General features: G+C 29.6%; 1 protein-coding gene across 2 annotated transcripts; it reads right to left on the minus strand.

The window, feature by feature from the left end:
* Nucleotides 1-23: 23 nt before the first annotated feature.
* Nucleotides 24-7,899, minus strand: LOC123883597 (probable serine incorporator). Of its 2 annotated transcripts, XM_045932448.1 has the most exons (14): nucleotides 7,525-7,899; nucleotides 7,287-7,380; nucleotides 4,820-5,057; nucleotides 4,126-4,199; nucleotides 3,847-4,006; nucleotides 3,506-3,530; nucleotides 3,328-3,417; nucleotides 2,594-2,765; nucleotides 2,434-2,507; nucleotides 1,935-2,004; nucleotides 1,540-1,611; nucleotides 1,312-1,448; nucleotides 685-758; nucleotides 24-431 (listed from the first exon to the last, which is right to left on the minus strand). In XM_045932448.1, exons 3-14 carry the CDS (start codon nucleotides 5,025-5,027, stop codon nucleotides 376-378), a joined length of 1,212 nt encoding a protein of 403 aa, XP_045788404.1. In that variant the 5' UTR covers nucleotides 5,028-5,057; nucleotides 7,287-7,380; nucleotides 7,525-7,899; the 3' UTR covers nucleotides 24-375. The 2 variants fall into 2 exon arrangements, with proteins under 2 accessions (XP_045788404.1, XP_045788403.1); XM_045932447.1 differs by lacking the exon at nucleotides 7,287-7,380.
* Between the last annotated feature and the right edge of the window lie 10,372 nt (nucleotides 7,900-18,271).

The raw sequence follows: 18,271 nt of genomic DNA on the forward strand, positions 1-18,271 counted from the left end.
ATAATATTAGTAATGTTATTCAGTGATACAAATGACATTTATAATTTATTTCTATTGAATGATTGTAAGTAATGTTACTAAGTGATACATGGATGTAAATGGTGTATATTTCTATGTTCCATCCTTTGGATGGAATAGTAAGAGGACTGTAGCTTCACTTCACATAGCAAATCCAACAGCATGTGTGCATTTGTGTTAGAGCTTAGAATCCAATTGCTTCTGACTAAAACTTTTTGGGTATTGCATTTGAAGTTCCTTTTTCCAATCTGAAAGATCAAAGTTGGAAGAATCCACTACATATGTTGCACATAATGGGGAAATTTGAAGATCTTACTCCTCAAAATATCAAATCCAAACAGTATGTCAAGGTAATTCTCATGTAGATTCAGCATGTCTGTTCTTCCATATAATTGGAGCTATCAGCATCCATACTGTCAAAAAATAAAAATAAAAACTCTCTTAGTTGTGTCTTTGCTCAAAGATACTTCATACAATGTGCTACATTAGAATCTATGAAGCATCATCACAGACATCGACAATATTGACACCGGCAATACTTCAAAAAATTGAAGTAATTGAAAACAACCTCATGTCTTGATGTTGTGTTACACCGGCACATTTCAAACATCAAACACGATTTCAATCTGAAGTATTGGTGCTGCATCAGAAAGACAAAAAACTTACAGTATACACAGACTGCCAGCCATTCATTTACTATTCTGACCCAAGCACTGGTCCATCCTACATCAAGTGACCATCTGCAGTATAATAAAGCTATTACATTTTATTTCCACAAAAATTTATGGCTGCTCTTAAAGAAAGAAAAGTCAACACCAAATACACATGCTACTATAAATAAGAAAAGCCAAAATAAAGTTATGAATGACATCATTTTGTGAGTAGCATCGGTGACAAATATAAATGTCAACCAAGGAATACACCTAAGCTTCATTGGAAACATTTATTGTATTATTAGGTAGCATCTATATTTATACTATATATGATAATTTAATTTGACTATTCCACATATTTATATTTTGGTAAACAAAACCGGAATATAAAAAATTAATATATTGAATTCAAGTGGTTAATAAGCTCTTCCTGAGATAAATTGTTTGGGAAAACTCAAGTTCGATCTCTGGTTGGAGCAATTCTTAGCCAAATTTTATTGACCTCGCGATCGAATTCTAAATTATCAGAACCTTTTTTCCTCGAAACTAGAAGGTTAATAAAAAAAAAAAACAAGAATATATAAAACAAAGTATGATGCACAATTGCACATAATATATACAAGATGGAATGGAAGCATACTTTCTCATAGAATGATGACTATTCCATCCAACCAATAGCATTGCAAAATACATAGCTCCTGTTGCAAAAACAAAATGGAAGAAACCATAACCATATGGAACATCATCTTCTTCTGCTGGTTTATCACCCTTTCTTAACTGCAAATTAATGATATGTGTCAGATATGTATTGTAAAATACTTGAATATGATATTAAAAATTCAAGTTTGATTTTAAAATTGTAACATACCTGAAAGCATTTTGAATCTATGCCTGTTGAAAATGTTGCAATAACTATTGCTAGTATTCCAATAACAAAGCTCTGTCAACAGTCATTGTCACATGTTAGCCAACATTTAAGACAGTAATGTTAGATCATGTATTTTAGTGTCTTAAGAAGAAGAAAAAACATTTATAGCCTTCAAAAAAGAATGTTCAATGACAACAAAAGACAAAAAGAAAACATAGTTTACAACAGAGATTCAATAATATTTTACCATCTTATCACATAATATTTTTGCTTATTTATGCAAAACTAGCTTGAGAAAAATATATCATCAAGCAATTAAAGGCTTAAATACATATACAAAACATAAATATTTGTAGATTCAAAATTTGAGTAGAGTATGAAGTAAGAAATATTACAATGATGTTTTGCCAGTCTGTTTTGGTAACAGTGCCTGACTTCCTCATGCATTGATCTCCTTCTGGTTCACTGCATGCACAACAAATATGTTCTGACATTCATATTCAATATACATAAAGAGTGATCATAGAAGCAATAAATGAACAAAAAATAAAATAAAAAATTCAAGACAAGATGCATTATCAAATTTTACAAAATTACTAGTTTATAAGGTGAGAAATAACTCATATTTTATCCAATGCAAAACTTTTAACATCGGTCACACTCCAGGACAAAAAATCTAGAGTGTGTCCCAAATGATTATTTTAAAATTTAAGTTGGACTTAACTCAACCAGATACGGATATAGAGGGGGGCAAACAGTGGCCAAGAGTTTCTGAATCCGTCTATGAACTTAACCATATAAAATCAACTTATAAATTCATTTTTATTTGAGTCAACTGGTGAGCTATATCAATTTTAAAAGTGCAAAAGTATAGACAATTTTTTGTAGCATTACCTTCTAATTGCACACCAACAAAGGAAAACAACATATAGTCCCATCAATCCTGGACTTAGAATACCACCATTTACCTATTGAGACAAAAAAAATGACATGAAATTATTATGATGGTAAAAAAAGTGAGTTGAGCAAAAAAATTGCCTAAAATAAAACATACTTTTGGGTGAAGAGACACACTTGTCATGAGTTGGAGAAGTACTAGTGTCCAAGTGATGAAGAAAATGTTGAGGAGACATGATGGTATTGGTGCATACCAAATGTACATCAAAATTATTCCCACCATACATATAAAATATGAAGCTGTTGCAAATAGCATCACATGCATTTGGCTGCACATAAATTCAAGGTTAATATAAATACTAAGGAAGAATTTCATGTATTATATAAACACTTTGTTTTTTTAAATGAACAATGTTAGTAAAGAAAATATTTATAACCAACATTGTGTTGGAACTTGGAAAAGTTGGTAACATGATTATCTCTAAGGAAAAAAAATTTGAGTTCGATTCCTGGAATTGTCCATTTGAGACACGGTTCAACCCCATAAAATAAAAAGATGAATGTCCCGCTGCTTAGTCTCATAACGGGATGAAGTGGTGTAAGCCGTGAGGATATTTTGGGGCGTATACCGAGAGTCAAAAATCCTAATTACGGTGAGTCAGTAAAAAGTGCTAAAAATATATTAAAAACTATAAAAAATGTTGATAATTTATAGCTTTTAAAAAAAGTTACATTTTGTTGTCAAAAAAAAAAATGTTACATTTTAAGATAACATAGACTAAAAAATTAACTTACTAAGAGTATATTTATAGAAAAATGCATCTTATCAAAATAAAATTGATGAACTTGCTTACTTGCATACTAGTACTTTATTAACAGAGAAAATCTTACCATCTTTCTGCATATTTTTCAGATGCAAATAAATCATTCAGCCATGTAATGAAGCTGATAATGCTTATTAGTTGAATTAGGAGAAAAACCCTGAAAAAGATAAACATTTAAAACATTCACATAACAATTTAAAACAATGATATGGTTAAAATCATTTAGAAGAGAATTAAAAGTATACCCTGCTCCAAAATGTGCTACCTCCCCTGCCCAAAAAAATAAATTGTGTCAGAAGAATGACAAAAAGTAATACACAAATAACATAATCTTTTTTAATATTATCAATATTTTAAAAACTGAATCCAATATTGAACCCAACACGACCTTTACATCATGGTTCAACAATTTTAAACCGCTCGAATTTGAACTAAAGCATGACTGAACCACTCAAATAATCAAACCGTAGAGTTCTAGTTCATGGTTCAACCAGTTCAGTTATCCAATTTGATTGGATTTTTAAAATTTTACATATAAATGCCTAATAATTTTAGGTTTTTTTGCATTGAGATAAAATTTACCAACCATAGAGTTCAATCAACTCAGCAGGGAGTAAAAATGGAAAGATTGTCAATAGAATCCATAGAACAATCTTCAATGACCACCATCCTGAATGCCATGTATCTCTTACTTCATTCAATTTAGAAGTTCTTGTGGTTGACCAAAACATCATCATAAAAAATAGCTAATAAAAAAAATTAAGGTTCACTTTAATGATAAAAAGTAGCAATATTAAGATTTCATCTCATAAACTAGATTAATTATATATATGCATATAATTGAAATTTTATTTGATAAGGATACAAAGCAACCCATGCTCACTCTCAAAACACCATGTGCTCCCAAACAATCTTTTCCAACCTTGCATGCTTTTAAACCTGCAGTTCAATATATGTTGCAATTTGAGACATTGACATCAGAAGAATATATCATGCTTGAATTGTGACAACTTTATATTAGAAAATATTTTTTTTGTCATCCCATACATATATTGGCCTATTAATCAGGGCCGGCTCAGACCAGGTGCAGGCAGTTCTATGATGCTAGATCTCCAAATTTTTGGGGCCAAATATGAACTAATGTCAAATTCAAATTACTTCCTCTACGGACGCCTAACCATAAACTATTATATTAAGTTATGAAACATCCATATATGAACACCAGACATAACACTGATACGAACACCTTGACACGGATACTAGACACAACAATGACACGAAGATGTCGACACTGATAATTTTTTAAAAAATGAATTAGTTAAATGTAATTATTAAATGAATCATTATCGTGTCGTTATCGGACATCGAACTCGTCTTCCATCAGAAGTGTCGGTGCTACTAAAATATTAAGAGATATAGAAAATTTCTCTCTTGATGGCAGCACCATACAGCCTACCATGTAGAGGATCTGAGTTGAGCCAAATAAACCCCAAAAAAAATAAATGCTAATAGTGATATGATATGAAATTTCATCAATTAAGGATCAAAACCAAACTTACCCTTAAGTTCAGTTAATGCACTAATACTTGAAAGTTCATCACGTGCAGCCCATGCTAACATATTAGCCACTAGAAAAATGAAGGCATACACATATCTTGCCATCAAAGGATTAGATGCATTTTTGAATTGACAACACCATGAAGAATCCTTTATTAGTCCACCACAACCTTGTTGGTTACTATTGTTGTTGCTTTCTCTTGGTTCCATCTTTTTTCTTCCACTAATCAATGCTACACACTAAACAAGCATATATGAATGAATTAATGAATTGATCATAAATTGAAGAATGTGCTCCACTCTTCTAAGAATAAAATCTTCTATTCTTTCAACCATGTATTGTAAATTGTATTGCATGAAAAGACTCACCAATTTTATGGAAACTTTGTTACTTCAACTATAAGCCTCAATTGGAAAAATTAAAATATTTTAAACATCAACAACTTGTTGGCACATAGTTGGCCGTAAGATCAAAATTTGATCATATGGTCCAAATTTTAATGCAGGATTTAATTTTTTTTTTTTAACTAAATTATTGTGTTTGAAATATGAACCGTGATATTTTTTTAATGTTCATTGATGTGGTGATTGTGTGAATTTAATGATTAATAATCATAATTCTAATATTATATTTTTTTTGTCAAGTAGTCTAGTGGCTAGAAAATCCACCTTAAAGGTGAATAAATAGAGTGTTACGAGTTCAAATCCGGGCTCCTGCACATATAATGTGATGTCTCTACCAACTGAGCTAAGTTCATGGGGACTCTAATATTATATTGTTAATTTCACTTGGTCATACCCATCAAAGATTTTTTTTTCTTCTCTTTTTTGTTGGTTATGCTTATGCATTATATTATCTTTGATCATATACCAAAATTCTAAAATTCCAAACTTTAAGGTATGCCTACCATGGTATACTAAAATTCCTTTTTCTTTGTCTTTTAGTAATGAAGTGGTTCATATTTAGAACAAATTACCACTTAGCAAGAAAATATATTCAATAGAACATTCCTTGGTACGATAAAGTCTTACTTGTGGTAGATTGAAATAGGAAAATTCATTCAACTTCAAATGGAAGATTGGTATGTTTTAGGAGAACATTTTTTATTTTGTAAGGCACCAAAAGAAAAATTTGTCTTTAAAATATAATAAATTCCACGCACACAACTATATAAATATATGCTCTCTGTGATTTTTTTTTTTTTATCTCATCATTTATTCATTAGATTCTTTCAAATAAATAAATAATATCACAGATTCTCTCAAAAATAAATTATTTTGTCTTATCTTAGCCCTCTATAGGAAAAAAAAAGATTACTCTTTAATATTTGTTTAACGGGTGTTTAATAGCATATATTGAAAATGTACAATAATTTAATTCAAATTTTTAAAAAAGTAAAAGATTTTCTTTAATTTTCTATAAGATGAAAAGGTTCTATTGAAAATTACTAACTACAACTCGTATTACGGAGATGATAAAATATCATCATAACCTTTGTCCTTTTCTTTTTAAATTTTCATTTTGTTGGAGGAAAGTGAAACAGCTTTAAAAAAATAAAAATAAAAAAACTTTATCATATGTACACCTTTCTTTTGTAGTAGTTCTCTAAAGATGTTTTTTTTAATAAAAAATAAAAGCACTTTCATATATATGAAATATTGAGCTTAAATTATTAGGAATTCAATATTTTTTTCTCTCTAATTTTACTATTGACTTAGTAACTAATTAACACATATTCAAGCCAAATTAAACTACTATACTGTATCAATAGAGACAACCATTTATTAACCGATTATTTAATAAGTTGATAGTTAAGTGATCCTATATATTTTAATTTATCATTAATTAATAATTTCACTAAATTCCCAAATAAAAAAGTTTAAATATGTATATGGACAAAAAATTAAAATATCTAGTATTGATATATTTCCAAAGAGCATAGAACAAGTTAACAAAAGAATATTTCTTCATCAAAAGAGTTAAAGTAGTAGTTAACAATAGAATAAGTCTAAATTTTCTACTAAGCGTCCAAATTTTGGTTTTATTCTTTTATTATCGTATTATACATTTATTTTAAGAAAATTTAAAATGCTAAAAAGTGTCATTATTTTAATATAAGTTTCTAAATCCCCTCAGAGCACTCTTTAAACTTCTTAAATAGTGAATTTTATGAAATTTTTATGAAAATATCTGAAGTCAATGCATCGATTATTTGAATGTTTAATTTTTTGAATAAATAATTTCTATAAATGGAATGTATATAAAGAGTGTTTGAGGGCATATGTAAACATATTTCATAAGTTAATAATATCCAACTCAAAAAAATGGTAAAAAAATGGTTGAGAAGAACATGTACATATACAACCACATAAATTAAAAATGGCCAATGATTAACGGCATAAAAACACAACAACAAAAAGATAAAAACAAAATTTGTCTAACTAATTATATATATGATGCATGATTACCCTATAAGAAACATGGTGGAATGCTTGCGATCGGCATGAGATTGAAACTACTTTGACCCTCCGAATACGATTAAGCGGTTCAGTGGGCCGGATACTGATGGTAAAAATCATAAAAACAAAGGATCATGGTAGAATGCAAAGAATGAAGATATGAAATAGGTTGATGAAAAAATATACTCAATGAAAAAATAAATAAAAAGAAAAACAGAAAAAAAAGAAAGGAAATGAGAGCAAGTACCTTTATATTTGTTAGCTATGAATCACTCTTTCATGGACACCCTTTAATCTCTTCTCTTTTTCTCTCCAATTGAGAGAGAAATAAAAAATACAAAGAGAGAAATATCGTTGGAGGTGACTTATTTTTTTGAAGCTTTTAAAATGATGAAGATCATAGAAACATGTAGTGACATATATTATGTGAAGAAATTAATTAAAAGAGATTGAGTGGTTGCTTTTAATTGCTTTTCTTTTTGCAACTTTTCTCCTGCCGTAAGGTTATGATGCTTTCATTCATGTACTTTCTTTCCTCTCCATATTGTTGTCCCTTTCAAGGTAAACTATTTCTCTCTCCACTCTTCCTCTCAAAATTGTAATGTGTATACTCATCAATATCCTACCTCACTCAACATATATATAATTTTTATTAATATCTTTTTTTTATATAGATTTTTTTAATTAATATCTTACATGCGTATTTTGTTTTATTTTCAACATACTTATATATTTTGACTATTGTATATGATGACTACGTAAGTCCAAGTGTTGTTTTCTTGCAAATGTCAAATTAAAACACATAGTTTTAAAAGAAGCATATTCTCTAACATGTTTTCTTAGTATTATTTGTATTTTAGTCGGATTAATAAAGAGTGGATTTAATTTATTTCTTATACAAATAAATCAATAATAAAATTATATTTCAATATATGTTAAAGAAGCATATATTTTACTCCTATTAATAAAGAAGCATATTTCTCTATTATATATAATATTATTTGCCATTAAAAAAAATATTACCAACAATGAATTGGTCTAAGTGGTAAGGGTCTTGATCCCCTTAAGCATCTGGTCAGGCGTCAGGGGTTCGATTCATGGCTCTTGCGTATGGAAAAAATTCAGTTGGAAGGGGAGAACCAATATTGTATGCCCCACAAGTTCCCCAACAGAGATTAGTAATCGCTAACAGTGGAACTTCGTAACAATATTATGGTAAAAATAAATTAAAAAAATATCATATTTCTGGTTTTGAGATTGTAATTTTCCTAAGCTAATTTTTAGGAAGAGAGTATTTATTTCATTTTTCAATTTAAATGCACTTGTTTGTGATCTTAAATACTCCCTCCGGCCTAATATATAAGCAAAAGTTATTTTTTAGATTCACTAGAACATCGACGCGTGCGGTGCACAGGTATGGTTAGCTGTAAGATATATAATGATTAAATAAGATATGATAATTCCAATAATGTAAGGTATATGAAAAATTAAAAGTTGTGTAACATTAAACGATAGTTCACCAATAATTTTGGAAAAATATTCACACAAAGAAAATTATGTTATATTACGGAAGACTTTCTTATAGACCACATTCGAAGTCTTAGCCGTATCTTCACTGTCGTCATCGATGATCAATATTTTTAATCATTTTCTAGAAGTAACTCTTGAAATTGCAACATACAGCTGACCATGTGAAAACACTGGCGACGGAAGATATATCCCAACATTTTTAAAGATTGTCTCTGACTCTTATTAATAGTCATCACAAAAGAAATCATTATAGGAAATTTTCTCCGTTGAAATTTAAAAGGAATTCTCACATCAGATGGTGTCAGAGAAAATCTAGGTATGAAAACCTGATCACCAATATTACTTCCTAAAATAATTTTTCCTTCAAGAGCACGTTTTTCCAATCTCGTAATAATAAGTCTTGTTCCATTGCATAATCCTAATTTTTTTATTCAAATTCCTTAATAGCATAACTGGAACTCCAACTTTAAGTCTCAACTTGTGATTTGGAAGTCCCGACATAAAAATCCTGTTCAAAAATTCGGGAGTATGAACATCATCCACTGTTTGACCGTCTACATTTTGTGTGAGTGGAGTATCATAACTCAAATATGTTTTTTCTTCACCAGGAATTAAATCCAACATATAATCATTTATTGTGTCGACTATTGAAATTTTAGGAGGTAGTATAGCTCTATGTTGAAAATATGTTATATCGTTCATATTTTGTAAAAGTTAGGGATAGGTGCTTTCAACGATGGAAGCAAGAGGATCACCTGAATTTGGAATCAATAAATCTGATGGAACGTCAAGTTCTAAATCATCGTCGTTGTCATCTCCAATTTCTCCATCGCCAACACCCAAAACCCATTCAGAAAACAATCTTCTTTGTTCAATGTCTTCACTCGAAGCACCACCGAGAAACCTCATATTTTTACTCAATGTTAAAACTTCACAAAAATTCCAAAGAACTGAAGAATTAATAGTAGCATGAACAACTTCTGGCCTTGTACCTTTGGGTATTACTGGTAGAATTTGTCTAAAATGTCCGACAAAAACAACAACTTTTCAACCGAAGGGAATGTGTTTATTTTTTTCATCAACAGACTTGAGAATATCTTTTAAAGTTCGATCAACAGCTTCGAAACAGTGTTTTGCATCATTGGTGTTTCATCCCATATAATGAGTTTTGCTTTTTGTATTAATAGAGCCAAAGGACTTTTAGGAACTATGGTACATATTGAAAACTCGTCAACATTTAGAGGAATACAAAACCTTGAACGTTTTGTTCTACCGCCAGGTATAAGCAATGCAGCGATCCCACTCGAGGCAAATGTTAAAACTATCTCACCTTTTGAGCGTAATGCGGCTGACATGACCCTCCAGATAAATGTCTTCCTTATACCGCCATAACAATAAAGAAAAAACACACCAGATTTGTTTTTGTTAACTCTTGTCATGATTGTGTCATATACTTTACGTTGCTCTAAAGTCATAGTTGACATCAATCTAACATGTTCCTCAGCTAATGATTGTCTGTTATAATTCAATTCGTCGTGTATTAAACTATTTTGTATATCAGGAACTAATGATGTGTCTGCTCTAGGCATTGGAAGATAATCTTTTAAACTCTTCCCACAACTACGTAACATCATCTGAATATCTGCTAGTGCATATTGTATCAATTGATCATCGGTTAATATTAAATCTGCAATGTTAAAATCAAAATAATGAATGTGATTAGTGACATGACTATGGTTGTGTTTGGTTGTATTGCAAAAAAAATTGATTTAGCAAAATTGAGTTTGATAGATTTAATTTTGGTTAAGTGAGTTAAACATAATTGATTTATGTTTGGATACATTAACGTAAAAATAAAGGGTATTTATAAAAAATATCAATTCTTTTTCCATTTTTTGACAAAATTCTTTTTCTAATTTTAAAAAACTACAATTTAATAAACTGCATAATAAATAATTTAAAAAATGATATAAGCAAGGTTACATGAGTAAAATAATAAACAACTAATAAGTATGATTTTATAGAAATAGGTGCAAATATTTTATACCTGGAGCACCAAGCAAGCGTCTCTGTTTGTGCAAAATATCATCAATCAAAAGATGTGATGTATTTGTCCAAACAATTTGCTTATATATGAGGCCGGAGGGAGTACTTAATTAGTACGGTTTTTTTTTAGTGTTAACAATTTGATTCCTAGAAAAATAAATAAACTCCCATAATTCAAATCTCAGCCAAAAAATAAAGTAAAATTTAACTAAGAATTCCACTAAATCAATTTCGCATGCTGCTAGTAGTGTGGTTGGTGATCCCATGTCATAATAATATTAGTAATAATGATAGATTTTAATGTTTGTTTCACGCTTAACTTAATGATTGGTTTTCATGCTTACTAATATGATTATGTTGTTTGTAGGATCCACTTGAGTAACAAGAATGGGACTGCAATAAATTGTTTCTTTCTTGCATGCATTTAGACACACTGCTACCATGTCCATTGATGTGCACAAAGGTTGTTGAGTTTTTTTTTTTCTTCCCAACTTGACTTCTCAATTTTATGAGTTTCATATTCGATGGAATTTGTAATAATGAAAATTAAATATTAGTATAGTATGTTGGCCTTTTACCTTTCAAAAAAAATTGGCCTTTTGAATATAAAAAAGTTAAATAACTTTTACTCTTTTTTTTTTATAATGAACTTTTACTCTTTTTTCATTAGAAGGAAGGAAATAATGTATATGGAGTATAATAGTGAGATTTACATTGAATGAATGAAATAATAGAAGGCATTATTGGTTTTAGCAAGTGTAGACGCGAGATGATGAGGGTCGTTTTGTGCTTGTTAAAATAATGTGGTCTTTACCTATGTATGAGGTGGGTGTAGGAGAAGCCTTGAGATTGTTACATGCTATTAATTGAGTGTATGAACTACAATTGGAAAAGGTCGATTTTATCTTAGACTAGAAAAAGGTCGTTAAATATTTTCACAAAAGCCAAAATGATGTTCCATAATTTGGTGTAAACGTGCTTTTTGTATTTTAAAAACTTTCATGTTGAATTTAATAGTGAGGGTAGGCGCCACTTCTTTAACTAGCTTTAATTTTTTTATTGATGTACGACATGTATCAATTATATTATTATCAATGAAATGGTATAACTTCTATAAGCATCTTTAAGTAAAAAAATATGAATGAATAAATACCCGTGCAAGTATATATTATAATTATAATATTAATATATGAGAATAAAATATATCAAGTTTTCAACATGACATACTGTGATAAAGTATTTAATTGTATTTGTAAAAATATTTACACCTTATATATAAGCCATTATATTTAAGCTGTGTGCTTAAAAATTAATATTAATATTTATTTCAACTATTTTTTTTTTCTTCTTTTCCTTCACGTGTTAATTATATATATATATATATATATATATATATATATATATATATATATATATATATATATATATACATCAAAACCATTTTTGTTTCGTCCTTTAATGATTTTAGTGATGTATGTAAATTAGGCAGGACCCAATGTTATGAAATAAAGGTTCACTTTTAATTTTTAAATTAGTGGATTTCATCACAGAAAGCACATTGTCCATCCATTATAAATTTATAATAATTTTTTTTTTTAAATACTATTAAAGGAAAAATAAAAGGTGGTCCATTTTAGATGAAATTTTGCAAGTGAACGGTTCATATATACATCAAGAATAGCAAAAAGGGATGTATATTGTGACCATAGGGACAACTAAAAATGCAATTAGAGATAAGGATTCTACAAGAAAAAACTTTTGTGGAAAATGATCTAATCAAAATGCATGCTTATAGTATGTCAAGAATAATAATTTTCAACTGAAGAGTCAAAAATGCTTATAGTATTGGTCAATATTCATTCCACTATGGTTGATGGTTCGTAATCATCCAAAACATAAATTTACTAAAAAGAGAATCATAAGAAACATATAAGTAGCATACATAACAATAACACTAACGTGTACATGTATAATTCATACATAAAATACCAATGTGGAATATAAGGACGGCGTAGAATATATGAGTGTGTGTCTCTACCGGCCTAAGTGTAAGCATCAAATCAATGGACTTAAACCTCAAAGATTGTCTTTGGTAAAAATAAGCTATAATCTAGCTGATGGCTGATAAGTTAGCTTATAGCTGAAAAACTAACTTATAGTTGATAGCTGGTAGCAGTGGCGGAGCTAGCCCGAAAAAATAGGACGGGCCGCTACAAATATAAATCGAATATGCAAAAGAAATTACTAAAAAAAAGACATATCATATTGAGAGTCTGTCTAGTATGAATATCTCAAAAGTAGTCAAAAGGTGGACCATTAACATGTTTATTAAAAAAAATTTAAAAATATATTATGAAATATATTTTATGTCAAATGTGTAAACTTCATACTTTTTAATTAGTGTTTGTATTTATGTTTATAATATTATATGCATCTCTCTAACAAAAATTTAAATTTTTTTAACAAAAGATTGATCAAACATGAATTTTTATGCACAAACTCTATTTTAAATAAAAATTTGAGTACTTTTTTCTCAAAAAAAATATACTTGAATACTTCGACAAAATAAATTACACATTTTAAGACATCTATAAATTATTAAACAATAAAAAATTAGAAGGGATGCTTAAAAAAATAAATTAAAAAGTATATTTAAATCATTTGAATTCTGGGACGTAAATATAGCGGGGGTTTGAAATGCCCGCAAACTACAAACCTGTTAAAGAATACTGGATTGTATGGTTTGAAACCCCCCGCAAAACAAAATATAACAAACTACACAGACTATTTAGAGGTGGTTTATAACCGCCGCTAAATAGTATACCTATGAAAAAAAAAGGCTTAATTAGTATTTTGGTCCCTTAAAGAAATTTTTGGTTTCATATTGGTCCCTTAAAGAATAAAAGTTCCGCTTTGGTCCCTTAAAGACATCACTGTTTGCTATTGTAGTCCCTTCCGTTACTTTTTGAGAAAAAAATGTTAAATTGTGAATAGGTGGCATGACACTATCTAAAGTGAACCAATATACATAGTGGTCCACCATAGACTTCAATAAAATTTTAAATTTTAACCATTGGATCATTTTATTGAAATCTAAACCATTGAATCTAGTAAAGTCTATATAATCTAATAGTAAACCACCAACACCTAACTTTTACCCTTTTTCTTCATCTTCGTCCTTATTCATCTTCATCCTTATTCATCTTCATAAAGATAAACCCAAAAAATTTAAAATTAAAACTAAACATTTTTACTAATCATCTCAGAGAGGAAACTAAATCTAAATTTTCAATCTAAGATAAATCAACTGCTTCCTACAGCCGCAAGATTGGTCAGGGAAATAACCAAAACAAAATTAATCAAAAAAATCATGAATTGCTGCATCAAAATAAAGTCGAAAAATTGCATACTTTCCCAAAACATAGAGAAGAAAAAATTAACAACTATAATAAAAATGAATTTTTTTTGGAGAAGTAGAACAAAATGCGATCGAAATCGTCTTGTTGCAAATCCATGGAGTCACCTTCCTTGATCGAAATCGTTTTTGAGTGATGTTTGAAGATCTGGGTGTGTTGGAAGATTTGGGTATGTTTGAAGATATGCAAAAATTTTTGTTTCTTTTTTTAATTTATTTTCTGTGTTGAATGTTTGAAGATTTAGGTGTGAATGTTTGAAGATTTAGGTGTGTTGGATGATTCTGATTTTTTTTGTTTTCTATTAAAGATTTGATTTATTTTTTCATTTATGAATTTTTGGGCTTTTTTAATCTCGATATGATATTTTTCTGAATTTTGTAGATGATGATTTTTCTGGATGAAGATGAAGATGGTGAATATCATGAAGATTTTTTGTGTTTGCTGCTTGTTTGTTGTTTATGGGTTAATTCTTAATGTGGTTGCTGCTGCGTGTGTTGTTTCTGGGTGGAAGAAGATGAACAGAAACATTAGTTGGTGATGGTGGTGCACTGTTAGATCCGATGCACTTGCAAAATCTAATGGTTTATTTTTCTTCAAAAAGATCTAATGGTTAAGATTAAAAAATATATTGAGGTATATGGTGAACCACCTATAATATTGGTCCACCTAATACATTTGGGGTTGATAAACTAACGGAAGGGACCAATGTGGCAAACAGTTATATCTTTAAGGGACCAAACCGGACCATTTTTTCTTTAAGGGACTATTTTATTAATTAAGCCAAAAAAAATTAAAAATTCTGGGGCGGGCCATGGCCCTGTCCAGCCCATGAAGGGCTCCGCCCCTGGCTGGTAGCTTATAGTTGAAAAGCTAGTAGAATAAAATTAAAGTGTTTTGCAAATTTAGCTGTTGTAAGTATAAAATGACATAAAAGTACATGGTTAGTGGATAGTTTTTTTTTTTTTTTAGTAAGTGTTAGTGGGTAGTTATTACATAATTTTTAAAACACTTCACATTTTTATCAAACAAGCTTATAAGCTAGTCCAATAAGCTATAAGCTAGCTTATTGGACTTACCAAATAGTGTCAAAGTACTAGACTATATTTTTTTTGACAAAAAAGTACTATACTATAATAGTATTTCTTTTCCACGTAATTTAGTCATTAGAATTGACACACACATATTTCGTATTTTTTGTGATTTTATCATTTTAGTGTGACGTTTGTTTAGATTTTCTATTTTGTGTGTAATTTTTTTCATCTTGGTACGATATTCATTTGATATATATTGGTTGAAATATTAGTTTCGATCAAATACATATTTAATCAATGACTTTTGCGTCGTCAACATCACAAATTCAGATATACAAGTATTCCGGACACTTGAATATAGTAATATTTCTAGAGTCATCATAGAGTCATCGTATGAGTTTGTTCATAGCTAGAATCATCATTATGTCTATTTCCTTCATGGATAATGGTAGTGCTACGACCGTAGCAAGCTAAAAACTGGAAGAGAAAAAAAAAAATCAGTTTCCGTCTCATCATTTCATGGTTTAAATTAATGTACTTAATCTGTAATAATGCCTTAGTGGCTCCTGAATGACATTAAATTGATGATCTTCTATGCTACAAATAGGACCTCAAGCCAAACCAAAAATCACTTATCATTCTTGTAATCTATTAAATCCAAAGTTTCAATAATATTTTCTAAGTTTTCTTTATTTTCTTCTTTTTTAGTTTTTGGTTCTGGTTTACAATGGAGTTAAAGATCAAATTCAGAACTTCGTGTATACTATCCAAATTCCTCACCACTAAATCAAATATAGTGACATTAGTTAACAACTGCTCATCATATCTTAGGATTATGGAAAGTAATTAAATAATATAATTTCTACTATTATTCATTCTTTTATGCTTTGGCAGAGTGCAATTTTTAACAAATCTTATTCATATATCATATTGCATACTATTTTATAATGTGCTTTAGTTGACATAAATATTCTATCAAGCATATGCAAGATATCATTGTTAATTTTCCCTAGAGGGGACCTTTGCTATAACAGACATTCACATTTTTAGGATTTTGTGTCTTTTCGTTTCAACTTCTTTTAAGTTCCTCTATAGACATCACCCCTTTCACGCCAAACAAAAAATTGTTTTCTTCTTTAAGAACCATTATCAGAGTTTACTATCACTACTGAAATCTATCATTGTTGCTTCACAATGAACCTAATCAGACAAATTATATTGAACATGATATGTCTTATTCGTGCAAAAGTTCATGCATCATTGATTTAATAATGTCTAGTTTTGATTCATCAGTAGTCTCAACCATAACTAAAAATATATAATAACATATAACACTTCAAGGATATAAACAAATAGTTAACACACAAACAACAATAGCAAAAAAAAGTGATTTCAGACCTACCGGGAGATAGAATTTAGTAAGTGTTAAAATGCATGCGTACCGAAAGATATAATCCGGTAGGTGTTAAAATTAGATATTGAGGGGTGTGCATTTAGCCAACCGAATTTTATCTTCCAGTAAGGTGCCACCGAATTTTAACTCCCAATAGACATTTTTAGTGGGAAGTTTGAAATTTTTGGGAGTAGGGGGAAAGGGAAGTGGGGCGAAGAGCAATTCCCAAAAACTTAATGTAAATAGGCAACTTATATATAGTTGGTGTGACGCAATTGAGGCCCAACAGTTTATGGGCGTTGTATACATTCAAGTGAGATTCTTCACCCCCACCACCATCACTTCTTGCCCCCTCCGCAATCAGACGTCGCACCGGCAATTCGACCTACGTTCCCCGCCTCCGAAGGTCTGGTGTTGACCGGAAGCCACCACCACTTTTTTTATATTAAATTATTACTTTAAATAAATTCTATTATTAAGAAAATAGAGTTTTAATAAAAATGATTTAGGGAGGTGTGGAAAGAATGTTTTGGGCTAACTAAAACAATGTTTGGGCATAGTGCGAAAAAATAAATTTGGGCTGATTATACACCAATTGATAAAATAAAAAGAAAAATTTTATTTAAAAAAGAAATTTGGGTTGATTATACACCAATTCATAAATAAATATGTTTTTTTAAAAATAAAACACTAATATATTTTGGTAGATGGATCAAATGTACATCCATCCATTTAAGATATAATAATGGATAGAGTGGATGAATCATATATTTATTGAATGAATTGGATTATTTTGATAAAATTTTGATGTATTGTAATGAATTATTTTGATCCATCCATTACCATCTAAATTCAAATTCATCAAATCCATCCATTTTATCACTTCACTTCTAGTTTATATAGTGATGAAAGTTAAATAATATGTGTAAACTAGCCAATACGAGACTTGGTGATTTTTTTTTCCAAAACATACTACTCAGTCTTAGACTCTAAATATTTTATTTTCAATTCGTACTCGTAGACACCAGTATACTCTATGTTTCAACAATTTTTTATCGACATGCAAATATGGCGTTTCAAATTGTGATTAGTGAATGAAAGTGGAGGTTTCAAGAGTTACAAATTAAATATGGTAGAGATGCACTATATAGAGAGAAGAAATGTGGAGGGGGAATGAGTTCATCATAGAGGGTGTGGGTTGCTTTCAAGGGAGTGCAAGCAGCAGTACGTAGATTAAAACCTTGTGTGTACATGTATGCATGCAAAGTAATAAAGCCAACAATTCAATTTATGCATTTTAGAAACCCACAACTAGGGGTGCTCAAATCCAAACCAATCCAAATAAAAACCGAAAACCGCAAAAAACCGAAGTTTTTAGGATTGATTTCTTAAAACCGATCCAAACCGAACCAAACCGCATACATATTTTTTTATGTTTATTTATCTTTTTATTAGTATAAATATATATATTGCATTAACCTTTTTTTTCATTTTAAAGGAGAATGTTAACTTGTGCTCTTATGGCACATGTTAAGGAAACAAAAATAGAAATTATTAAATGCTAATTTGTGCATTTTG

Source organism: Trifolium pratense, linkage group LG5, assembly GCF_020283565.1.
Source record: "Trifolium pratense cultivar HEN17-A07 linkage group LG5, ARS_RC_1.1, whole genome shotgun sequence".
NCBI lineage: Eukaryota > Viridiplantae > Streptophyta > Magnoliopsida > Fabales > Fabaceae > Trifolium > Trifolium pratense.